General features: G+C 43.4%; 1 protein-coding gene across 1 annotated transcript; it reads left to right on the forward strand.

Moving 5' to 3' along the window:
* The first annotated feature begins 1,300 nt into the window (after positions 1–1,300).
* LOC134657002 (N-acetylglucosamine-6-sulfatase-like) lies at positions 1,301–26,384 on the forward strand. Its single transcript, XM_063512568.1, has 11 exons — positions 1,301–1,469; positions 2,904–3,161; positions 3,237–3,296; positions 17,271–17,471; positions 18,025–18,171; positions 18,417–18,578; positions 22,825–23,023; positions 23,718–23,918; positions 24,737–24,846; positions 25,461–25,577; positions 26,199–26,384. Exons 2-11 carry the CDS (start codon positions 3,048–3,050, stop codon positions 26,355–26,357), a joined length of 1,470 nt encoding a protein of 489 aa, XP_063368638.1. The 5' UTR covers positions 1,301–1,469; positions 2,904–3,047; the 3' UTR covers positions 26,358–26,384.
* The last annotated feature ends 365 nt before the right edge of the window (positions 26,385–26,749 follow it).

Raw genomic sequence — 26,749 nt, forward strand, 5'->3', positions numbered from 1 at the left:
TTTAAAAAGTTGTAAATTTTTAAACACAATTTGTAAAACAACTTTGTCATTAGAAAAAGGCGCAAAATTAAAATTTTCTATGGGCACCCTTCGCACCTGCATGTTTCAAATTTGCCGCTTTTTCTACTGACGGAAATGGCTTGACAGACTATAGAGTCTGCTCGTAAAGAGAAGAGTCGTGGAATGTATTGGGCCCCATACATTCCACGACTCTTCTCTTTCCGCACAGACTATAGATATTGTTTTTGAAAGCGTAATGATTTATATTGAGATTTAAGCAAACATCACCTAATACATAGTTTGTCACCACCTTATTGTTTTTTTGCGAAATTCCAATCCTTTTCTCCATTATTAAAAAACTTCGCGCTTGCACGCTTGCAAATTTCAGAGAGGGTTCTCCTTTTTAGAGGCGGAAGTGATCTGCGTTGGCTAGTCTGTTAATAATTTTTTCTCAAAAATGGACGGCAAAGTCGACGTTGCCGGTTATAAAATAGGTCGCGAAGTGCGTAGTTTATGGTCATTCAAAAAATTAAAAAGTTAAAAACATTGCAGTCTCGATTTCGGGACTGCAATGTCGCATACAAATTCCATTATTTAACGAGTTCCAAACTTTTAAAAACTTTAAATGGCCATATCAAATGAACGCATAGGTCCCTTAAACATCCAAACAGATGATCAGCACTTATTATTATAAAGCCTATAACAGACTATCGCACCGCACCGCGACCTTGGAGCGTCGCATCCATAAGTGAGAGCGAGAAAGAGATATCTGTTTCACCCATAAGTGAGAGCGAGAAAGAGATATCTGTTTCACCCATAAGTGAGAGGGAGAAAGGGATATCTGTTTCTCGCTCTCACTTATGGGTGCGACGCTCCAAGGTCGCGGTGCGGTGCGATAGTCTGTTACAGGCTTAATGTTGGTACCGCGACTATTTAGGTGTCTCAAATAGGTTGGCGTATTTTCAGCAGAAAATACACTTCTTTTTTTTTTAAAGGCGGCAAGCAAATTTTTTTAATGGTTGTATTTTTCTGTGATAATTAGAACGTTGCTTCTGTAAGTTCTGTAAAATATTTCTATTTATTGCACCATTTTTGAGAAAAGCACTATATATGACTCGGCTGGAAGGCTACTTGCTGGCTTCGGATTCAATTAAACGGACTCCCAAGGTCGTCCGTTTAAAACGAATCCTCAGCCAGCAAGTAGCTACTTCCGAACCTCGACAATAATGTACTATTACTTGTGGCAATAGCAATAATTTAATCTGTCATTAGTGTCACTGTGGTTTGTTGCTGTCACTGTCAAATATTTAGGACTGAAAATTGATCGATTTTCACCACTTTCCCGAAAAAAATTGTTCTGAGTAATATTATCCTCTCGAATAACCGAATATCTGTTGCGTATAATACATAATGGGCAACAAGGGTGTTATTCCGTTCATCAAGGACTTCTATTACGATCCCTTCAAATGGTAAGTAAACATAACCTCTTTGTCGTAATGTGCGTTACTTTAAATGTAAATTAGTTTGAGTAACTTTAAATAAATATTGAGTATTTTAACGAATTACTTATTCGAACGTGTAAATGCACATATATCATAGTATTATAAATGACATAGTACCAATTCGATAACATAGTACTTACACAAGTTACTGATGTATATCTTCAGATTTAACATGTTACTTATAAAAAAAGAGGTTAATAAGGTAGTATGAGAATGTCAATAGAAAGAAGGTTTAAGTCCAGTACATCGGCAGTAGGTACATATTCTATATCATCAGCCATCAGGTGAGCTTCAAAAGTCAAAACTCACTAATGATTTATTTATTATCACATGGCTCTGTACTTGTGGTAGTAATTAGTGAGTTTTGGTTGTCATCTGATGATATATTTTGAAGATGATATATGTATACCATATTTTATTAACGCATTCACTGCCAGCAACCCGCCAGGCGGGTGCACTATCTGTAGTCGCTTTTCGCTACATACGGTTTTTCCCATGTTATCGGCTACGCTCGTAGCGCGTAGCAAGCGCTGGCACTGAATGTGTTAAAGAGTTAGAAATTAAAACCAGTATTCTTTGGGTTCTGGTTCTGGTTTTGCATGGCAAGAGTAAGGAATTTGTCTTGGTGCAGAATAAACACCCATTTTACCTTAAAATGTTACAAACATTTGCAAGGTCAATACGGGAAGTGTGGCCGGTCTTCACATCAGGCCTGTTTACACATTGATTAGTGATTATTGTAAATTTGTACATTTGCTACTTGCATATGTATGAACTCGCTATATATTACACTAATCTATTTGTAAACAGGCCACAAAGTGAAGGACAGCCATACTTACCCCGCAGCCTCACTTAACTATTCAACCGTACCTACATACAATTTTCAAATTATTAAAATATTCAGCCTTAAATTTAAAATGGCCCACAAACATTATTTATGATAAAAAGGTGTTTTATTGCACCAGGTTTTTTTGCTATGTAGGTACCTAGTGGTTATGGATTATATCTGGATTATATGATTGTATTAGTATCATGAATCATGATAGTAGTAGTAGGTACATGAACTTGGGTTGTTATTATAGTGGGAGGATGCTATTCAGTGCTACTCACAGCATATCATTTATAAGTTATTGCATTGACATTTAGCACCTTTTGTTGTGAAGAAATGGTTAGCTAGTTGGCTAGACTATAATAAACATGTCATTTTAACAAAAGAAAAAATAAAACATTGTAGGTACGTTACATTCAATAATCAGGTATGAGGTACATCAATAGCAAAACAAATCATACTTACTTTACCTACATAAATAAACTCCGTTGTACATGTTATTGTTGCTAAAAATAAAACATGTTAGTAATGCGATAACAAGTAGGTATGCTGATTATGGTTTTAAATTTCAGGTCAGTGGTGAAGAGCATCGGATTTTTCGCAGTTGGCGTGGTCGTCGCGAGCGAGTGCACGGGCCTAGAACTCATGCCCGCGGTCCCGAATTAAAAAAAAGACGAACCATAGACTTTTATGTTAAGTTTAAGTAGTACACCAAGATGTTAATTTTGAATTCTCTTTTGTTTTTTCTTCTCGCCGGCGGGATTTTGTGTGATAAACCAAACTTTGTGATTATATTGACGGATGATCAGGATGTCACGATGGGTGGTATGGTTAGTAAATGAAAAACTTAAATGTTGTTGGGAAAATAAATAGTTTGAAACAAGCCGATGTTTTATTTATTTCAGACTCCGATGAAACATGTCCGGCGGCTTATTGGTGAGGAAGGCATGACGTTTGCTAACACGGTAAGATGTTTTCAATAGTTATCTTATGCCGAACTTAATGAAAACAGGATTGTTGTGTCTAGCTCGTTAAGATAGCCTCTGATACCTATCGCGCTACTTTTAAGTAAATCTTAAAAGTAACGCCCTCTTTCTCTTTACTAATAGGTGTAAGAGTGTATTCACATAGTCCATTCCGATATTGTACATCGGATACAACCACAAAGAAGTAAAAAAAGTAACAGCAACATATAGTCCGTCAACCAAATCTTGTCAGTAGCAATGTAAAGCAAACTAAAGTAGGGCAACACTCAAAGAGCAGTATTGCGCTAAGAAAAGCAGCAATGTACATCGAACCAACAGATTTTTTTTTTCCGCTGAGCGCGCCCTGCGTACGTCAATTCAAATTGTCACTCGTGTCGCGCCAAGCGCGATGTAAGCTGGTAAGTGGTATCAACCAGGTTACCTTGTCATGTGGCAACACTGACAGCCAGAGTGACAGTTCTGATGGCGGGAAATAAAGGTACGTGCAATACGTCAGTGGGCGTAGGACGGCGCTGGGTGTACTGAGTCGGTACATGGTGCGCCGCCACGCGGTAACGGGAGCCTGCCCCGGTGAGTGTTTACACACATATTTATGCTTATGTAATCGACATCCTAGCTACATGGGAGTGGAACAAGGGGTTAACCAACGGTCCTTGGTTAACGTAGTTTCACTAAGACGTAATAGTCCAATCTCGACATTGGACTGGGAAGCCCGGGGCTTCCTGGAGTGTGTATCGGAAGCACAAGGCAAAGCATGTAGTACGGTCGGTTATGAGTTGGAGTACAAGGGTCGGGTCTAGGGGGCAGGCATATGGAGGACCCCGTGGGGGCAACGCCCCCACGTCCAGGTGGTGTGTAGGACACCAGGGTACTAGACGGTAGTACCTAGTCTGGAGGCGAACCGATCGTACGGGACGGGAGAGTCACTCTGGAATAGGCCAGTAGACTGCACTCTCATAATGATACGAAACGTGCGATGCCAACTCGGAAGTACATGTAACAGTGTGGTCGTAGGTGACCCCTTCTCCTACTCTCATGTAGCATGGTGTTATATGTATTTATGGTGATATTTTGTTGCCCATGCGAATCTATACCCAATTGGATTCAGGCCCGTGTATTATATACATAGCTGGGTATAGATGGCGCGACAAAAATGGTGGAGATGATCTGGGATTTCTGATGATGATGGGAAGCCAGATTAGGTTTGGCTATTCCATCTGTAAATCCCTTTTGAAGGGCCTTGCAGCCGAGATTGTCAAATTAAGATTTGAATTGGTTGAGCTCAAGGTACCCGGTTGACGTATTTTCTTTTGAAAATATGTACGTAATTAATCATTATTTCTTTCACAGCTTTCAACGAAGTTTATTAAAGAAATAAAAACTGAATGTTGTTTTAATTTTATAGTACTAATTTAACCTTTGTTTCACTTTAGACGTAAAAGGGTGCACCCTAGGCTAGATTAAGTATAATGAAATATTACATTCATGTTATAATTATACATTCGTTCTTGTGTAATAATTTCTTTTTTCTACTCCAGCACTTAAATGTGTCAATTAAATGACTGACAGTGATATCTAAAGCAATGTCATTTGAATGCTTTGTCTATAGGCTCATAAGATGACTGCTAGCAGTCATCTTATGAGTATAATACAACTGCTTTATTTTTTTTAAAGATACAAGTTCCGATCATCTTGATTGAAAGAGGTATGTTTTCATTTACAATAATAACTCTTTTTTTTTTTTTAAATAATAACTCTTTTTTTTTTAAATAATAACTCAATTTTTTTTAAATAATAAATCTTTTTTTTTAATAACAACTCTTTTTTTTAATAATAACTCTTTTTTTTTTTTTTTTTTTGCTGCAGCTGTCATAGAAAAAGTAATGTATGCAACAGCTCATAATTGGTTCTTAAAATTCTCGGGTCTTTTTTTACAAAACTCGACTACGTCTCGTTTTGTAACTTCGACCCTTGAATTTTAAGAACCCTTATTATATCACTGTTGCATAAACTACTATTAGGAATTTAGTCATACGGTATTTTTTGTGTTATGTTGGCCATCATACCATTTATATGTGAGAGTCAGAATGGCGGGTGTATGTAAATAAAATTAAACAAAAAGCATACCATATTTTAGTACCTAATTTGTACTATTTGGTACCTCATATAAAAAAATTAGTACCTCACGGTATTTAAAGTTATCAGCAAAAAACGTTACACCCGCCAACCTGACAGTCAGAATGGCGGGTGTATTTTATTACGCTATGATCCCGCGATTATTGATAAATTCTATAAAAGCCAAATTTTAGTACCTTTTTAGTACTTTCATATTCAATTATAAATTGAGCCATTTTATTTGTGGTTTCCGAGTTATACTCATTTTACACTTTGCATTGCTATTAAAAAAATTCAGGCGCTTTAATTTTTCACCGTATCGATATCGTTTTTAAGAAAAAACGCTACGCTACAACTATTTTTATTACGCCAGGATTTAGTACCTTTCATGATTAATCTGTTACCCTTTCACGGTTAATCTGTTAGGTTCAATTAACTATGAAAATTACGTCTTACAAATGGCCAGGCGCCATGTCAAAGGATTCTTCCTAAGAAATTCCGCTCTTCATTGTGGCCTCATCTGTAGTGCGAACGATTTTAGTTTAGCTGACCGATTTTAGTCAACTAAAATACTCGCCACTCGACTAATATAGTCCGAACTAGGCTATAGTGTTTTTTTTTTTCAAAAAACTGTTTAAGGCATAGTATGTAGGTACATGTACAGGCATAGGCTATCAGACTTTGGAACGTTCTCCCACTCTCTATCAGGTAAGCGCAGACCAAATTCACATTCAAGCGTACCTATGCTGCGCAAGCATTTCCTTGACAAACTTTCTTCTTCGTCAACTTAATGATTCACACTAGCTAGGTATACAGGTGGGCCAAAAAATAAGTGCATTTCCGTTGCCAGGGAGGTATATTAAGTATAGATATTAGATTAATAACCTATCGGTGTTTGACTGTTTTATATCGACTACTTTTTCAAATGTCGTTATTTTATCTAAATAAAAACGTGCAAGCCGTGTTTGTGCAAGATTTTCGTAATGTACCATTATAAATTTCATTACTGAACCCTATTAGTGCCTTTTGTGTCTTTAATTTTCCTTTAGAGCGGATGGAAATAAGTAAATCTAAATAACGAAACTTAAAACCGAAATCAGGATCAAAATGGATGGAAATATATTTCTTATGCTCTGATAGAATGTTGTTCTAAAAGGTGTTGATGATACGTTTCTGCACTACGTATTAATAAAACACGTATTTTACTTTCCTCGTATTCGAAATGAAAAGTAGAGTGTTTAACTCGAGTGAAAGGCATCATATCAGCCTCGGACTATTGGCGCTCTCACTGCGTTCGAGCACCAAACTACCTCGGCAGAAATGAGTGCCTTTCATCCCTTGGTTAACAATCTACTAGTAACACACCTTTGTTTTTATCATGAAATGGTGTTAAAAAAATACCGCTAAACATGTGCATCCTTAAAAAAGTTCAACAATAATTATTATTTTAAGTCGAGTGTGAAAATTATAATTTCTTGTAAAGATTAATAGAGTCTGTGCGGAAAGAGAAGAGTCGTGAAATGTATGGGCTGCCTTGAAAATAAAAATGAAAAAAATATTTATACTCGTATAAATATGCCTTACATTCCACGACTCTTCTGCACAGACTCTATCGACTGGTCATATGATCAATATGATTATCATAATCCTGACTTACCATAATCATAATTGCATATAAAAGTGCCAAAACGCCGAGCATGACGTGCATGCCTATTTCTGTAAATTTAATTAATGTATAATACTTAGTGAACAAAAGCCACTAATAATTACAGCATTCGTTTATTTAATTTGATTTCAAATTGTTTAAGTATTTTCCTCGCGTTGGTGTGGAAAGAAATTGTGTTTCATTTGGTAGCAAAGTTTTTTTAAGCCTCATGCGTTGTAGTTGAAACCCTCGCAACTTTCAAGATTCCTGTACTTTAGAACCACGCGCTACGCTCATGGTTCTATTTTTGAAACTTTCACTTACTCGTGTATCAATATTAGCACGAGGATATTAAACAACAACTTTGCCCCTTGTAAAACAATTGCACATTAATGTGCCCAATAATAGGGCAGACATTAACGAAATAGAAATTGCTCAGGACGGATAGTTAGTGTATTATTATAAATATTATTATTTTTGTATCTCCTTGGATATCACGGGCCTATAATCCCGGTTTTTTGATAGGCTTGCGTGGGGACACAGATCCAACACGTAGAGGCCCCTTGGAGAGCTTTTATGTCATATAGAACGCCTGCTGGAACCCGTTCACAGGTGCAACAATAGACAGAGGCATTGGGACTATTGTAGAAAAAGAGAACAGTATACCGATCTATGGATTGAAGTTTGGGTGGACTATGAGACTGGGTTATTACAAAGACGTACGGACACCTGCCATAACAATGTGTTCACAAGTTATCGAGGCAGGTGGGGACTTGCCGCGCACTAGATGGGCCTATTATTTTTATTATTATAAGCCTATACAATTACAGTGTCCCACTGCTGGGCAAAGGCCTCCCCCCTCGATCTCCACTCTTCTTATTTGATTAATCACCATGTACCTACTTAAGAGTAGGTATTATGTACACAATTACATGCACAACGAAGAGCGGAATTTCTTCTTAGGAAGAATCCTTTGACATGGCGCCTGGCCATTTGTAAGACGTAATTTTCATAGTTAATTGAACCTAACAGATTACCCGTGAAAGGGTAACAGATTAATCATGAAAGGTACTAAATCCTGGCGTAATAAAAATAGTTGTAGCGTAGCGTTTTTTCTTAAAAACGATATCAATACGGTGAAAAATTAAAGCGCCTGAATTTTTTTAATAGCAATGCAAAATGTAAAATGAGTATAACTCGGAAACCACAAATAAAATGGCTCAATTTATAATTGAATATGAAAGTACTAAAAAGGTACTAAAATTTGGCTTTTATAGAATTTATCAATAATCGCGGGATCATAGCGTAATAAAATACACCCGCCATTCTGACTGTCAGGTTGGCGGGTGTAACGTTTTTTGCTGATAACTTTAAATACCGTGAGGTACTAATTTTTTTATATGAGGTACCAAATAGTACAAATTAGGTACTAAAATATGGTATGCTTTTTGTTTATTTTTGTTTACATACACCCGCCATCCTGACTCTCACATTTATATGATTGTGACATAATGGTTTTTATTCTTATCTATGCCCTTAAGGGTACGTTCGGATATCACAATTATATTATTAGTGATAAATGAACAAGCGTGGTAAAGAATGTCAGATGAAGGGCAATTTACAATTACCCTTTGTTAATTCGATTACTTATAATTATCTTTAATTATTATCGGCGTTTAATTAGATTTATTACGTGGTAAATTTACCGATAAGTCGAAAAATCTTCCGGACGTGAATGAGAATTGGAACGCACCACCGCGCGTTGGCAACTCTGGCAAGACCCAACAAGTTGAGAAAAAAACAACGAAGAAAAAACGGAATTTACGCGGTATTCAAAGTTACTTGAGCGAGTGGTGTCTCGAAGTTTCTTGTTAAGTTCATCATTTAGTGTGTTCGTGAATAAATCAGTGTTGTGAGGATTGCGATCTCAGTTCTGGTAAAAGGAATCATTCCCAAAGCGAGTTGCAGCAGAATTGCAGGTACGGATGAGTTGTGATGAACTTGGTCGAGTCGCCATGAAGCTGTCGGCTTCCCGGCGACAAAGTTTATCTTCGAACTGTCAGCAAATATGTTAGATTCTTTTGTAAAAATGTAGTAATTGTGGTATTATGTGTACATTACAGCTGCACAAGGAAGTAGGGAATGTACCTGGCCAGTTTGAGACGAGTTTTGTGACAGGGACACGCGTATTCATTCCGCCGCCCGGAACGAAAACGAAAGAACTACGGCATCACGGTTTTAAGGGTGAGTTTTAAATAATAGATACGTAATGATCTATTTATTTTGATGGGAACATTCGACATGAAATCACCGTATAAGACAACATTACGCTGAAGAAAGTAAATGGATGCACGGTAGTGGCTCCGCCGAGATGAATACTACCTACATTTTTGAATTAGTTATCTTATAAAAATATAGCATTGACCAGCCATGGATGTAGCCATGATGGTTTTTTGTACCTAGACTGCAGTGTAGGCTAACTGGCTATGTTAATTAATTTCAGCTGTCACCATGGCAAGTTTGCACAGTCGGGTTAAGCTGCGCCATGAAAAACTACAAAAGGTGACTGCGGACTCTCAAGCACTCTGGAAGCAGTTGCAAGCGGAGGGAGTTGTCAGTGAAGAGGAGTTCACAGAAATCCACTTGAAACTGAAGCAATGCTTGGGGACCTTTGAGAAGGAGTTATTTCAGTACTTGAGTGTTGTACCAGATGCAGATGTTGTTGAAATGACTCAAGATCAACTTAAGGCTGAAGATCTATTGACGGAATTGGAAATTGCATGGCAGATTAGCAAAAGGCGGAGTGAAACTGTCAAAAAATCCAAGCTACCTGAACTAAGCCTTCCAACGTTTTCGGGGGATAAGTTGAAATGGTGCGAATTTTGGGACCGATTTGCTGCTAATGTACACCATAGAGAGTTACAGGAGTCTGAGAAACTAATGTATCTTCTGAGCTGCCTAAAGGGCACGGCGCTTGAAACAGTTTCAGGAATTGCGGCTACCAACGCGAACTACTCCATTGCAGTGGAAACTTTGAAGCAACGTTATGGGTCAACCGACACTCTGATAGACGCACATTATACGGCCCTCAACAACCTCCAAAAGGCAGACTATACTAGTGCCAGCTGTCGGAGTGTCCTGGACAGTGTTGAACGGAATATCAGAGTGTTGGAGAAGCTCGGGGAACCGGTTGGAGGTAACCATTTAAGAGCATTAGTGTTGTCAAAATTCCCAGAAAAGGTGATACATGAGCACCACCTCATCGGTGAAGGTACTGACTTGATGGCAATCAGAAACAATTTAGATAGAATTATCACGGCAATGGAAAAGTCAGTACCAAGCCAAGAGTTCATTGCCGTGCCTGGCAGTAGCACAACTGAGGCGTTGCAAGTCCGTACACAGGAGAGGTCTCAGAATAGCCGGAAGAGGAAACTTGCAGGAAATGCTGGAGCACCACCTTCTAAGCAAGCCAAGAGAGCATGCTTGTTCTGCAACCTGAAAGGACATGCTAGCAGGGACTGTCGAAAATACACTACAGTCGAAGCTCGGCAGAAGCAAGTAACGGGAAGGTGTCTCCACTGCCTCCGACGCAATCATATGGCATCGACCTGCAAGCGCAAGATTGCTTGCTTCCGCTGTAAAGGAGACAGGAGTAGGTACTCATATTCTGTCCCAATCCGGCCTCAGATGACCGCAGTGGCAACTCTTCAGAACCCTCACACTAAAAAAAGGGACAAAGGCAGAATCTACATTGACGGCGGTAGTCAGCGGAGTTACATTACTCTGGCAACTGCAAAAAAGTTGGGCCTGCCTACTCTCCAGGAACCAGACCTTCTTCTCATATTTACCTTTGGAGCTTCTGAACCTATGGAGACGTCGACCCCCTCAACAACAGTCAACATCCAGACGAAACGTAATGTAACCAGGCAGTTTACGGTGAATGTCGTACCAAGAATTACAGACAGAGTTCCGGTGACATCCTTCAAGTATCCTCGACATTGTTGCTGATGATGATACAGTTGGAGAGGTTGTTGATGTACTCATTGGGAATGACTACTTTGGCGCTATCCTCACAGGAAGAAAGATCCAGGTGTCTGAAGACTTTTGGTTATTGGATACGGATTTTGGATGGGTGCCTTCGGGGAAGCTTACTCCTGAAGAAAGAAGTGGAGTACTCTCAGTGGTCACATACTGTCAATGTCACATTCTCAGTTGCACATATTTCAGTGAGCCAGATCTGCCTTTAAGAAACATAGATGTAAGGTTCTTATGGTCATTAGAGAACCTAGGGATTACGGACTCTCCAAAGGCTACGAGACAAGAAGAAGCAGTCCGTCACTTCAACGAGACTGTACAATATCAGGAAGGCCGGTACTTAGTGAAATGGCCCTGGATTGAGTACCCACCAGATTTGCCATCAAATTTTGGGTTGGCCTTAGGTCGATTGAGGAGTAACCTGAAAAGACTAGACCCCCAGTTGATTAAGGAGTATGACGTGATCTTTTTGACTGAGAACCACTTCAGTACAGATCCTCCGATAGACACAAAATGAAAAGTTCTACGGGCTCTAGCACGTGTGTATGACCCATGTGGTTTTGTATGCCCACTCATGTTGTCAATGAAGCTGATCTTCCAGAATATCTGTGAAAAGAAATGTAAGTGGGATACAGAACTACCTACGAAGATGACACAGTCTGTAAAGAATGCCATGGAAAGTCTGAAATCCATAGTAGACAGAGGTGCCTAGGTACATTGGAACAGATGCCTCAAGGAGTGAGCTTAAGTACCACTTGCACTGCTTCACAGATGCCTCCAAAGGTGCATATGCTGCCGTTATCTACCTTAAAGTGATTGAAGACGGTCAAGGAAAATCAGTCTCTCTTCTGATGGCAAAATCACACGTGTCACAGACCAAAGACAAAGATGAATTGAAAATTCCCAAACTAGAATTACTAGGATTTCTGATTGGAAGCAGACTACTGAAATACGTAAGGAACCATCTTGATATTGACATAGAGAAAGAATATTTGTGGTCAGATAGTTTGGATGTACTTAGTTGGATGAGGTCAAACAAACTGCTCCCACCCTTTGTTGCCAACAGGGTAAACGAAATCAAGCGTGACCATCCCAACACAAAGATGTTCTACGTCTACACAAAGGCAAATCCTGCTGATATTGCTACGCGACCAGAACTGTTTGAAGAGAAAAGGCAACTTTGGTTTAACGGACTGGAGTTTCTTGCCAACGAAGAATCATGCTGGCCCCAAAATAGACTTTATGAGGCACATCAGAACCTTCTTTCTGTTGGGGAGGTCCTGGGTGACGACCCAGGTGAGCCGACACAGGAAGTACCCATTGGTGATGACGCTGACCAGAGTGAGGCCCTGGAGCAAAGAAGTCCCAGTGATGCTGTTGAACCAATGGACGCCCAGGACTTGAGTATACCTACAGAGAGTGGTGAATATCCTACTGATGGAAGCATGGAACTTGACAATCCTGACAATCACCATGAAGTAGGCATCCAGCAGCAGACCATCGTTGGCAAAAATGTGTCCGAGATAAAAGATCTACAAAGCAAGCACTTCCAAGATGAACTAGATGGTAAAAGAACACACTTAGCACGAAACCTAGATCTCTTTGTCGATGTGGACGGCCTTCTTAGGTGCCGTGGGCGTATGGCGAACACCACCTGGAGCTATGACATGAAGTATCCAATACTACTGCCAAAGAATTCTGAGTTCACGGACAGAATCATAAAGGAGACCCATGAGAGTAACTACCACGTCGGGGCTCCATATACTTTGAGTATCATCAGGGAAAGGTATTGGATACCCCAAGAGAAAGCCCAGGTGATGAAGGTGTTGAAGCGATGTACCCAGTGTGTCAAACACGGCGGCGGGCCGTATCGTTTACCAGCCACACCGGCGCTGCCTTCAGAACGAGTCAATTACAACAGACCCTTCACTTACACTGGCGTTGACTATCTGGGACCGCTGTTTGTGAGTACCCAGACTGGTAAAGAGAAACGTTGGGTAGCCTTATTCACGTGTTTGACAGTAAGAGCGATACATCTGGAGATCGTGAAGGACCTTTCGGCTGAAGAATGTCTCCTAGCCCTGCGACGGTTCATAGCTGCTAGAAACAAGCCACAACGGATATACTCAGATAATGCGACTTGTTTTAAGTTAGTCGCTGAAATGGTACAACAGCCATACTGCGTTGAGAATAACATCCAATGGAAATTCATATGTCAACTAGCACCGTGGCATGGAGGGTTTTACGAGCGGCTGGTGGCATTGGTGAAGCATTGCCTTAAAAGAACCCTAGAAAAGCACCTTCTCAATGATACCAGGTTACTGACGGTGATAAAGGAAGTGGGAACAGTACTTAACTCAAGACCACTGACAAGAGTCGGTACAGAGGTGGAACATGTTCTCTGTCCGGCAGATTTCTTAAGCCTAGGACAATGTTTGACTATGAGACCATCTGCCGCGGATATTCCGACTTGTAACACTGCTACAAAGAGCGACCTGTTTGAGAGCTGGAAGAGAGGATGCAATATCCTAGCGGAATTCAAGAGAATGTTCGTCATGCAGTATCTTGCTAGTCTGAGAGAGAGGTACAACAACTCACCCAAGCAGCCTAGAGTTAAATCTCATCGATCACCACAAGTAGGCGACCTTGTACAGGTTAAATCGGATCTCAAGAACAGAAACCTCTGGAAAGTGGGGAAGATCCACGAGCTGATCAGGGGAAGTGATGGTGAATGTAGAGTAGCGAGGGTCAAGGTTGACGATTCTACTTTAACACGTTCCATTGGCCATCTCTACCCGCTGGAGGTAGATGACGAGACGCCTGAGGTAGAACCTGTAGCAACAGGCTCGACTGAGATTGAAGAGGACAGCAAGGAGTTGGAAGTTCCAAACAGCATGCCTGTGCCCGATGAACGATGAACAACCGGCGGTCGACGCGGATGATCTGGCTGAATGTGACGTGACCAGTCACATTGAAGTCCCAACACCAGAGGAGCAGCCAGAGGAAAGAGGCGTCGGCAGAAGCAAGCGGATCGCAGCCATTCGTGCCAGGGGTAAAATCCTGGAGTGGACGCGACACCTGCTCGCCTTGCTGCAGTAACCTTCATTGTCCTCGGGAGTGTCGCGCCAAGCGCGATGTAAGCTGGTAAGTGGTATCAACCAGGTTACCTTGTCATGTGGCAACACTGACAGCCAGAGTGACAGTTCTGATGGCGGGAAATAAAGGTACGTGCAATACGTCAGTGGGCGTAGGACGGCGCTGGGTGTACTGAGTCGGTACATGGTGCGCCGCCACGCGGTAACGGGAGCCTGCCCCGGTGAGTGTTTACACACATATTTATGCTTATGTAATCGACATCCTAGCTACATGGGAGTGGAACAAGGGGTTAACCAACGGTCCTTGGTTAACGTAGTTTCACTAAGACGTAATAGTCCAATCTCGACATTGGACTGGGAAGCCCGGGGCTTCCTGGAGTGTGTATCGGAAGCACAAGGCAAAGCATGTAGTACGGTCGGTTATGAGTTGGAGTACAAGGGTCGGGTCTAGGGGGCAGGCATATGGAGGACCCCGTGGGGGCAACGCCCCCACGTCCAGGTGGTGTGTAGGACACCAGGGTACTAGACGGTAGTACCTAGTCTGGAGGCGAACCGATCGTACGGGACGGGAGAGTCACTCTGGAATAGGCCAGTAGACTGCACTCTCATAATGATACGAAACGTGCGATGCCAACTCGGAAGTACATGTAACAGTGTGGTCGTAGGTGACCCCTTCTCCTACTCTCATGTAGCATGGTGTTATATGTATTTATGGTGATATTTTGTTGCCCATGCGAATCTATACCCAATTGGATTCAGGCCCGTGTATTATATACATAGCTGGGTATAGATGGCGCGACAACTCGCGGTTTATTGAAAAAAATTGAAACATGGACGGACAATTTAAAAGCGATGTTAAAACAATGTTAATCAAAATGATGAACAAATTTGAAGATATCAAAAACAACTGCTTATATTCTCTTTGTTCCCTATCTATGTCTTCTAAGTTTACTAAAATAAAATCATATCAAAATGCAGATAATTAGATAGTGCATATATTTGTTATTTACAATATAATATGCCACTTGTTAATGTAAATTAGTGTACTGTTCTGGATGAATATGACATACCTGTGTAATTTTTTTGATTGGTATATATTGTACAATATACATATTAAAAATAAAACAACTGATATTTGGGTGTTTATTTAATTTAAAGGTAAATAAGATAAGGGTCACTTTTCGACTTGGTTGCGTTGTACACGTACATAAACCGCCATAGGTAAGTATTGTCTGAAAAGATACTACGTACTACGAACGCCTTATATTGGGCAAGATTTAATCCTGCAACAAACATGTATGGATTAGGTAGATATTGCGAAAGAACGGCGATATAATCAAGGCTCTTAATAGTGTTTAAAAGGTTTACCTTTGTAAATAGTCACAACTGATTGCTGAAAATATTAGACATGTGGGCCTATAGACGGTTTCCAGGACACAATTTATGGTCTTGTTGGATAGATTTAGGCATACGTTTTAATTTTATTTATGCCTTTTAACCCTAAAACAAAAAAACTGAACATAATCTTAAAAGTTCGAAAGAGTTCTTCCAATACTTGTCATAACCTCAATTTTTAGTAATGTTTACCATCAACGAGCATGATTGTACATTGTAGGCCCCTTAGCTTTGCTTATTCTTATTTAATGTATTGGTATTTAATGGTGACAGCAGAAATATCTCTTGAAACAGAAACGATTCAGAATGAAAACCAAATGAAAACAAATAAGGTGACGGCTGTCATTCACGATCCACATTCCACAGATAAAACACAGATGGCACGCGTTTTGGAATTATTTGAACACAGTGTTGCTAACCCGCGATTTTTCAAATTTGCCGCCTTTTACTACTGACAAGATTTGGTTGACGGACTTTAGTATAGTCCTATACCTTTTCAGGATTGTGTACCAAAATATATTTTGCCGACTGTACTATTTGTACAGGAAGTTAGCTGCTGCCATGCCGTATTTAATTGACAGACGGTATTTTTGCATCGAAGTAAGGTTTACTAATTTTCAGTCCAGTACCTACTGATAGGTACCTATCTATATATGTATGTATGTACAAAGATGTGTAGAAGGTATGTGCCTACTTTGGCCGTCACTATCTATTTGGTCTGACTGTACCTATAATGTGCTGGCGCCAAAGATAGGCCACCGTTTTGCATCAAGGTATTAAGATGAAAAAACCGGCCAAGTGCGAGTCGGACTCGCGCACAAAGGGTTCCGTACCATTACGCAAAAAATTACGTTTGTTGTATGGAAGCCTCACTTAAATATTTATTTTATTTTGTTTTTAGTATGTATTTGTTATATAGCGGCAACAGATGTCTAGCTATCACGGTTCATGAGTTACAGCCTACTGACAGACAGACGGACAGCGGAGTATTAGTAGGTAATAGGGTCCCGTTTTTACCCTTTGGGTACGGAATCCTAAAATTGAATAGGCACTACATACTCGTATTTTAGACGCAGACATAAGTGCCACTTGCGATTTTATAGTGTATTGTGCAGTTACTGTGAAATAAACGACCTTCAGTATTGTATTACGTGATGCAAAATGCAATTGACAAGATTACAAGGACTATTCAGATTTTAATTATTGCTAGTTAGGTATATGACGCTAATATCTTGTGACATTGGCAGTGATTTCACAACAATGGAGATACCTACCTATTTGTCTTAATTCAGCCATTGACTAAGTGTGCTCCGCGGAGCCCTAGGGCTCCGCGAGAAGATTTGTAATAATAAGACAAAAAACCAGCTCTGTAGGTAAGTAGGTATGTCTCGCGACAGTGACAAACGATTTTTTTTAATTTGGGACTCCGCCAAATATTTCGCTTTCCAAATGGGTTCCGGCGCCAATAAAGTTTGAGAACCGCTGTAGCCTAATCGGATTTTTTTTAATAGCCTATATTGTGTCCCACTGCTGGGCAAAGACCCTGTCATTCGCCACTCGTCCCGGCTTTGTGCATGAGCCAGTCGCCACAGAATGAGTTCAGGTCGTTTCGCCATTTCATTTTTGGTCTAATCCGAAATAATAATAAAGAAATGCTCGTTCACCCAGTTCGTGTCATCCCCAATTTGCTGCCCGAGCCGAGCGAGTATCCTCACCGGCCTCCACATTCATAATCACGGGACGACGAACAACACAGTCCGTGGCGGATGCTACGGACCTCAGTGGAAGAAACTTGAGGCGAACACATTCGCCACTGCTCTGCAAGGCGCTGGGTATAGAACTTTCTACGCTGGAAAGTATCTTAATGAGGTAGGTTCCTGGTCTATTTTACCCGGCTATTGTTTTACTGTGTAGGTACTAGACTAGCCTAAAAGTCAATAAATCACGGCATAAGGAACAACACAGTCCGGAGCAGATGCTACGGACCTCAGTGGAAGAAACTTGAGGCGAACACATTCGCCACTGCTCTGCAAGGCTCTGGGTATAGGACTTTCTACGCTGGAAAGTATCTTAATGAGGTAGGTCCCTGGTCTATTTTCCCTGGCCATTGTTTTATTGTGTAGGTACTGGACTGACCTAAAAGTCCATAATTACGGCACAAGGAACAACACAGTCCGGGGCGGGGGCGGGTGCTACGGACCACAGTGGAAGAAACTTGAGACGAACACATTCGCTACTGCTCTGCAAGGCGCTGGGTATAGGACTTTCTACGCTGGAAAGTATATTAATGAGGTAGGTCCCTGGTCTATTTCTCTATTGTTTTACTGTGTAGGTACTGGACTAACCTAAAAATCCATAATCACGGCAACAACCACTATCCATTTGATAGTAACTGTACTATCTGTGTTTAATTTATTTACAGTATGGTAAAAAAGACAGAGGAGCAACGGTGCCCCCGGGCTGGTCGGAGTGGCACGGACTAGTGGGCAACTCCGTCTATTACAACTATACGCTGTCTAACAACGGGGTGCCGACTCACTCTGAAGACCTTTATCTCACGGATATTATCGTAAGTATGAGTATAATCATAGGTACTCAATCTAATCGGTAAGAAATGCATAAAAAGTGTAAAGAAATTATGAAAAATTCACTACTGCAAGGCTCCTCAAATAGGTACTGCATTCCAAAAATTTCATTCTTTCTACCAGATGTCAGTTCAGTGAACGGTCATATAAATGAAAAACATCTAGTTGTCTCTCTCTTGGCAATCATGGGAAGCAATGCAATCTTAACAGTCAATTTATTTAATTACAGAGAGACATAAGCGTCAACTTCTTAGAAAACCAGACGGAGCCTTTTCTAATGGTCCTGGCGCCGCCAGCCCCGCACCAGCCGTTCACGCCCGCGCCGCGCAACCGGGACGCCTTCAGGGACGTCGCGGCGCCCAGGACGCCGATCTTCAATGTAGCGGCAAAGGTACTAACAGCGAGGTGGACCTTGTGTCTTTTGTGATAAGGTTGTCTTTTAGCATCAGCTTTAAAGATCAAACGGAGCCGTTTCTAATGGCCTTGAAGCAGTTGGTCCCGCACCAGCCGTTTACGACCGCGCCGCGACACCGGGACGTCTTCAGGGACGTCGCGGCGCCCAGGACGCCGATCTTCAATGTAGCGGCAAAGGTACTAACAGCGATGTGGACCTTGTGTCATTTGTGATAAGGTTGTCTTTAGCCTGAGCTTCATAGATCAGAGCCGTTTCTAATGGCCTTGGAGCCTTTGGTCCCGCAGCAGCCGTTCACGCCCGCGCCGCGACACCGGGACGCTTTCAGGGACGTCGCGGCGCCCAGGACGCCGATCTTCAATGTAGCGGCAAAGGTACTAACAGCGAGGTGGACCTTGTGTCTTTTGTGATAAGGTTGTCTTTTAGCATCAGCTTCAAAGATCAAACGGAGGCGTTTCTAATGGCCTTGGAGCCGTTGGTCCCGCACCAGCCGTTCACGCCCGCGCCGCGACACCGGGACGCTTTCAGGGACGTCGCGGCGCCCAGGACGCCGATCTTCAATGTAGCGGCAAAGGTACTAACTGCGAGGTGGACCTTGTGTCATTTGTGATAAGGTTGTCTTTAGCCTGAGCTTCATAGATCAGAGCCGTTTCTAATGGCCTTGGAGCCTTTGGTCCCGCAGCAGCCGTTCACGCCCGCGCCGCGCCGCGACGCCTTCAGGGACGTCGCGGCGCCCAGGACGCCGATCTTCAATGTAGCGGCAAAGGTACTAACTGCGAGGTGGACCTTGTGTCACTTGTGATAAGGTTGTCTTTAGCCTGAGCTTCATAGATCAGAGCCGTTTCTAATGGCCTTGGAGCCTTTGGTCCCGCAGCAGCCGTTCACGCCCGCGCCGCGCAACCGGGACGCCTTCAGGGACGTCGCGGCGCCTAGGACGCCGATCTTCAATGTAGCGGCAAAGGTACTAACAGCGAGGTGGACCTTGTGTCATTTGTGATAAAGTTGTCTTTTAGCATCAGCTTTAAAGATCAAACGGAGGCGTTTCTAATGGCCTTGAAGCAGTTGGTCCCGCACCAGCCGTTTACGACCGCGCCGCGCCACCGGGACGCCTTCAGGGACGTCGCGGCGCCCAGGACGCCGATCTTCAATGTAGCGGCAAAGGTACTAACAGCGATGTGGACCTTGTGTCTTTTGTGATAAGGTTGTCTTTAGCCTGAGCTTCATAGATCAGAGCCGTTTCTAATGGCCTTGGAGCCTTTGGTCCCGCAGCAGCCGTTCACGCCCGCGCCGCGACACCGGGACGTCTTCAGGGACGTCGCGGCGCCCAGGACGCCGATCTTCAATGTAGCGGCAAAGGTACTAACAGCGAGGTGGACCTTGTGTCACTTGTGATAAGGTTGTCTTTAGCCTGAGCTTCATAGATCAGAGCCGTTTCTAATGGCCTTGGAGCCTTTGGTCCCGCAGCAGCCGTTCACGCCCGCGCCGCGACACCGGGACGCTTTCAGGGACGTCGCGGCGCCCAGGACGCCGATCTTCAATGTAGCGGCAAAGGTACTAACAGCGAGGTGGACCTTGTGTCTTTTGTGATAAGGTTGTCTTTTAGCATCAGCTTCAAAGATCAAACGGAGGCGTTTCTAATGGCCTTGGAGCCGTTGGTCCCGCACCAGCCGTTCACGCCCGCGCCGCGACACCGGGACGCTTTCAGGGACGTCGCGGCGCCCAGGACGCCGATCTTCAATGTAGCGGCAAAGGTACTAACAGCGATGTGGACCTTGTGTCATTTGTGATAAGGTTGTCTTTTAGCATCAGCTTCAAAGATTAAACGGAGCCGTGTCTAACCGCCTTGGAGCCTTTGGCCCCGCACCAGCCGTTCACGCCCGCGCCGCGCCACCGGGACGCCTTCAGGGACGTCGCAGCGCCCAGGAAGCCGATCTTCAATGTAGCGGCAAAGGTACTAACTGCGAGGTGGACCTTGTGTCACTTGTGATAAGGTTGTCTTTAGCCTGAGCTTCATAGATCAGAGCCGTTTCTAATGGCCTTGGAGCCTTTGGTCCCGCAGCAGCCGTTCACGCCCGCGCCGCGCAACCGGGACGCCTTCAGGGACGTCGCGGCGCCTAGGACGCCGATCTTCAATGTAGCGGCAAAGGTACTAACAGCGAGGTGGACCTTGTGTCATTTGTGATAAGGTTGTCTTTTAGCATCAGCTTTAAAGATCAAACGGAGGCGTTTCTAATGGCCTTGAAGCAGTTGGTCCCGCACCAGCCGTTTACGACCGCGCCGCGCCACCGGGACGCCTTCAGGGACGTCGCGGCGCCCAGGACGCCGATCTTCAATGTAGCGGCAAAGGTACTAACAGCGATGTGGACCTTGTGTCTTTTGTGATAAGGTTGTCTTTAGCCTGAGCTTCATAGATCAGAGCCGTTTCTAATGGCCTTGGAGCCTTTGGTCCCGCAGCAGCCGTTCACGCCCGCGCCGCGACACCGGGACGTCTTCAGGGACGTCGCGGCGCCCAGGACGCCGATCTTCAATGTAGCGGCAAAGGTACTAACAGCGAGGTGGACCTTGTGTCACTTGTGATAAGGTTGTCTTTAGCCTGAGCTTCATAGATCAGAGCCGTTTCTAATGGCCTTGGAGCCTTTGGTCCCGCAGCAGCCGTTCACGCCCGCGCCGCGACACCGGGACGCTTTCAGGGACGTCGCGGCGCCCAGGACGCCGATCTTCAATGTAGCGGCAAAGGTACTAACAGCGAGGTGGACCTTGTGTCTTTTGTGATAAGGTTGTCTTTTAGCATCAGCTTCAAAGATCAAACGGAGGCGTTTCTAATGGCCTTGGAGCCGTTGGTCCCGCACCAGCCGTTCACGCCCGCGCCGCGACACCGGGACGCTTTCAGGGACGTCGCGGCGCCCAGGACGCCGATCTTCAATGTAGCGGCAAAGGTACTAACAGCGATGTGGACCTTGTGTCATTTGTGATAAGGTTGTCTTTTAGCATCAGCTTCAAAGATTAAACGGAGCCGTGTCTAACCGCCTTGGAGCCGTTGGTCCCGCACCAGCCGTTCACGCCCGCGCCGCGCCACCGGGACGCCTTCAGGGACGTCGCAGCGCCCAGGAAGCCGATCTTCAATGTAGCGGCAAAGGTACTAACAGCGAGGTGGATCTTGTGTCTTTTGTGATAAGGTTGTCTTTTAGCATCAGCCTCAAAGATCAAACGGAGACGTTTCTAATGGTCTTGGAGCCGATGGCCTCGCACCAGCCGTTCACGCCCGCGCCGCGCCACCGGGACGCCTTCAGGGACGTCGCAGCGCCCAGGCCGCCGATCTTCAATGTAGCGGCAAAGGTACTAACAGCGATGTGGACCTTGTGTCATTTGTGATAAGGTTGTCTTTTAGCATCAGCCTCAAAGATCAAACGGAGGCGTTTCTAATGGTCTTGGAGCCGATGACCTCGCACCAGCCGTTCACGCCCGCGCCGCGCCACCGGGACGCCTTCAGGGACGTCGCGGCGCCCAGGACGCCGATCTTCAATGTAGCGGCAAAGGTACTAATAGCTAGGTGGACCTTGTGTCGTTTGTGATAAGGTTGTCTTTAGCCTGAGCTTCATAGATCAGAGCCGTTTCTAACGGCCTTGGAGCCGTTGGTCCCGCACCAGCCGTTCACGCCCGCGCCGCGACACTGGGACGCTTTCAGGGACGTCGCGGCGCCCAGGACGCCGATATTCAAAGTAGCGGCAAAGGTACTAACTGCGACGTGGACCTTGTGTCTTTTGTGATAAGGTTGTCTTTAGCCTGAGCTTCATAGATCAGAGCCGTTTCTAATGGCCTTGGAGCCTTTGGTCCCGCAGCAGCCGTTCACGCCCGCGCCGCGACACCGGGACGCTTTCAGGGACGTCGCGGCGCCCAGGACGCCGATATTCAATGTAGCGGTTCAGGTAAATACAAACTTATCCAGTTAGTTATCTATTTATGTCGGCAGGTGATATCTGTTACCTCACCGTTCGCCAGCAGCAGAGAGTTCATACTCATTCTAAATAAAAGTGTAACGTGCGGTTTCAGGAGCGGTTGTGAAATTAATTCCATGACTAAAGTATAGTGGACTCTTCAAATAGGTTCGTGTGGATGTTCGGCGGCGTGCATTTTGATAACCCTAAAATTCTTTCTTCGTTTTTATCCGACCTAGATCTAGAAGAATTGGTGTCCGATTCTTTGTGATTTGCTTCTCTTTTCTTAGGACAAACACTGGTTGATGACGATGCCGCCATCCCCTCTCCCCGAGTCTATGCTCCATGAGTTAGACAGAGCATACCGTTCCCGCTGGGAGGCGCTTCTAGCTGTGGATGAAATGGTAGCCGACGTCATGGCTATGTTGAAGAAAAGCGGCAGGGATAACACTTACGTCATATATACTTCTGATAATGGATATCATGTTGGTGAGTATGGAATCGCTCCTTAATTGGATATTAACACACTCAGTGCCGAAAACCCGACTATAGGGTATTTTATGATTTCGTTCCCAGGCCGGACGACCCGATAGTCGGGATCGTGGTACTACAGCTTTGTATGACGAAATTTTTGTGGCCTGGTGTGGACGTCTTGTTTGCCTGGGTGGCAATGAATGTGTTAATAGACCTTATGAACATATCTTGGTTGGCTCCTGAAACACGGAAGTTCTACGTCGTGTTAATGTTTGCATTGAGGCCTATACGGCAGACATGACCCCAATACCGGGACTGACTGAAACAGCATATAACACGTTCGTGCGTTTCCGTAAAGATACGATGGTAAAGGATTGTTCACTACATCTGTACATTCTGAAATATTTATATTTTCCTCCGGACCACATAACATACATGTATACAAATAATAATGAAATACCTACTGCCAACTATAAATCCATGTTCTAATGGGGTTGGCAACTGTTATAGGTTTGCATAGATGGCGCCATCATAGCTTGCCCCTTTTTCTATGAGATTTGGCTTAAAGGGCTGGCATCCAGGGCATTAAAAAAACAAAAAAATTGACACAATTCTAGGGATTGACAGGGCAAACTATGACAGCACCATCTGCTAAATACTTCAACCGGCCAACCCCATTGGCTGTCGTAAAATTAATGCTTTTTTGCAGGACAATTCTCCCAAGTGTACGACAAACGGCAGCCCTACGAGTCGGACATCAGGGTGCCCCTGCTAATAAAAGGGCCCGCCATCAAGCCAAACGTGACCAGCCATCAGCCAGTGATGAACATTGACTTGGCGCCCACCATCTTGAAACTGGCCGGTTTGGACGTCCCTAAGTCTATGGATGGCAGGGCCATCGATGTTTTAGGTGCGTAGGAAGTCTTAGGCTATTTAATCCCACTTGCACCTCCCACTAATCCGGGGTTAACCGGTTAAACCGTTAACCCAGGATCAAATTCAGCGCTGGAAGTCGCCAGTAACATGCTGAGGTGAGACCATTTCGTGGCACTTTATCCTTTTATGTTTCTCTGTTACGTATAATTTTCTATTTTGTGTTTGTGCTCATGAATAAAATTATTTCTATTCTATTCAAAATTGTATTGGTCACCATGGTAACTCCAGGTTTAACCGGTTAACCCCGGGTTAAAAATGGTGCAAGTAGCCCTTAGAGTCACAAATTCACAATCAGAAATTAATTAGGCTCGTATATTTCATGATCATGAACCTTCGAGAACAGAAGAGGCAACTTTTGTTTTTTAGTGTGTGTTTAACCCAGGAGCATTCAATCGGAGCATGGCTAGCGAAATGCTAGTTTTAATTACTTAGGGACTGCTAATACTAGCAAGCCGATTTTTGATCTGACCTGACCTGATGACATGAAACAGTCGGCGCAATTTTAGGTATATTTATAATTATCATTTCAATTCAACACTAGGTATTTTACCTGTCATCGTTTGTTTCATCCGCCTCTCTCTAAAAGAGGCCTAATACGATATAGATGTAGTGCATAGGTAATCGTTTTCAATCGTATTTTCTCGGAAATTTGTCATGCTACTTCAGACACCCTCAGTACTTTTTGTACCGCGACTGACTGCAATAGCAAGACACGGTCGTACATTTCCGTGAAAATACGATGGAAGATAATTATTCACTACATCTGTGATTTTATGATTCTAATAATTTCAGACGAAAACCCAGTTAAGGAGAGGACCATGTTGGTGGAGTATTTCGGACAAGGCCAAGACGGGGCAGTGGACTCGAAATGCCCGTGGAAATATGACAGCGAATATTTAGATGTAAGCACAGTTCATTACGAATCACTCCACTAAATTACCCCCCACAAACCCTATTCAAAGTTGTCTATTTACTTCATATTTTTTTAACCTTTTCGACGCCGTGTCAAACACAAAAGCTGTCACGCTGACGCCACGTCACCGAAGTGTCAAATCTGAAATTGAACTTTATGCATATGCACGTAGGTCTATGTTGCTCTGTGATATGTGACCGATTAATCGGTCTTTGGCGTTGAACCTACGGTGCGCATATATCGGTCATTGGCGTCCAAAAGGTTAAATACCTACCTATAGTTGGTCAAACCAAATTGTCAGTAAATAAGAAAAAAAAAACTATAAGGTAAACGTACTGGTGCTCGAGGCAGTCCCAGTACATGTCATCTTGAAACTTAAGTCATTGTCAATAGAGGTGACAGCAGGGTGTCATCTATTGGGCATTAGCATGTCGAGCACTAGTACGTTTACCTTACCCTTTTCTTTTGGGTGCTAGTACTAGTGTAAGACAAAGATAGTATGATTCTCTGTGTATATTTGAAATGAAACAGTCATTGAATAATTTTACGGTTTAGACACACTTGTCCACAAACAGTCCTTTGACAAACTATATATAATTTCAGGAATGCCGTCCACTGTACGACTGCAAATGTCAGGACTCGAGAAACAATACCTACGCGTGTTTAAGGCGCATCGGGAAACAGGTCAACGATAAATATTGCGAGTTCAGAGACACAAAGGTATGAACCAGCGTTGACATTCTTACTTACCAATCGTAGACCTTATTGCAACGATATAAGTCATATCAATAGTCAGTCTTCCACATTAGCGTTTGTCAAGACTCGAAGCGCTTTGAGTCATTTGCTTTATTAAGACTCGATTCAGTTTTTCAGACTCTTGGTGGAACCTAGAGTTCTTTAACACGTCTTTACACAAAATGATATGACAGTCACACGTCCAAGTGTGCTTCCGCTTTGAATTTCTGAACTATAGTGCACTCGGACAGGGAACGTGTTAAAAAAAACTCAAATTCGTTTTCTAAAACGAAGTTTTTTACCAGCCAAACAAGACATCCGCGCCAGGCCACAAAAACGTTGTCATATAAAGCTGCAGTACCACGATCCCGACTATCGGGTCGTCCGGCCTGGGAACGAAATCATAAAATACCCGATAGTCGGGTTTTCGGCACTGAATGTGTTAAAAGACTCAATAAAGGCCTCGACTCGGGACTTAAAAGGCTCGGCTTGTTTTTAATCGCGCGTGTTTCAATTCCGACAATAATTAACGAACGCATTGACGTTAGCAAATGAGCTATTCTGCACCGTATTATGTAATAATTAAGGTTCAAATTACATTCGCAGGATTTCATCGAGATCTACGACTTGGACGCCGATCCCTACGAGCAGAGTAACCTGAAGAACGACACTATGGGCGCGTTCCTAGCGTGGTACCATCACGTACTGAACGCCATGGTGTCATGCAAGGGCTTAGACTGTGACCCGGCATTTGTAAATAAATGAAAATATGTTAATTCCGACCGAAGTTAAAGATATATACTTGGTCAAGCAGATCTTGTCAGTAGAAAAAGGCGGCAAATTTGAAAAATGTAGGCGCGAAGGGATATCGTCCCATAGAAAAATTGAATTTCGCGCCTTTTTTACTGACAAGATTTGCTTGACCAAGTATAGTGTATAATGGGGTTGGCAACTGTCAAAAGTTTGCAATAGATGGCGCCATCATAGCTTGCCCCTTTTTCTATGAGAATCGGCTTAAAGGGCAGGGCATTAAAAAAAAACAAAAATTTGACACAGTTCTAGGGCAAACTATGATGTCGCCGGTTTATGCGTCGTTGGACTAAAAGTAAATATGGCGATGTATAAAAATGTCTACTTGCATAAGTTCGTGCGTATAT

Source organism: Cydia amplana, chromosome 19 (genome assembly GCF_948474715.1).
Source record: "Cydia amplana chromosome 19, ilCydAmpl1.1, whole genome shotgun sequence".
Taxonomy (NCBI): domain Eukaryota; kingdom Metazoa; phylum Arthropoda; class Insecta; order Lepidoptera; family Tortricidae; genus Cydia; species Cydia amplana.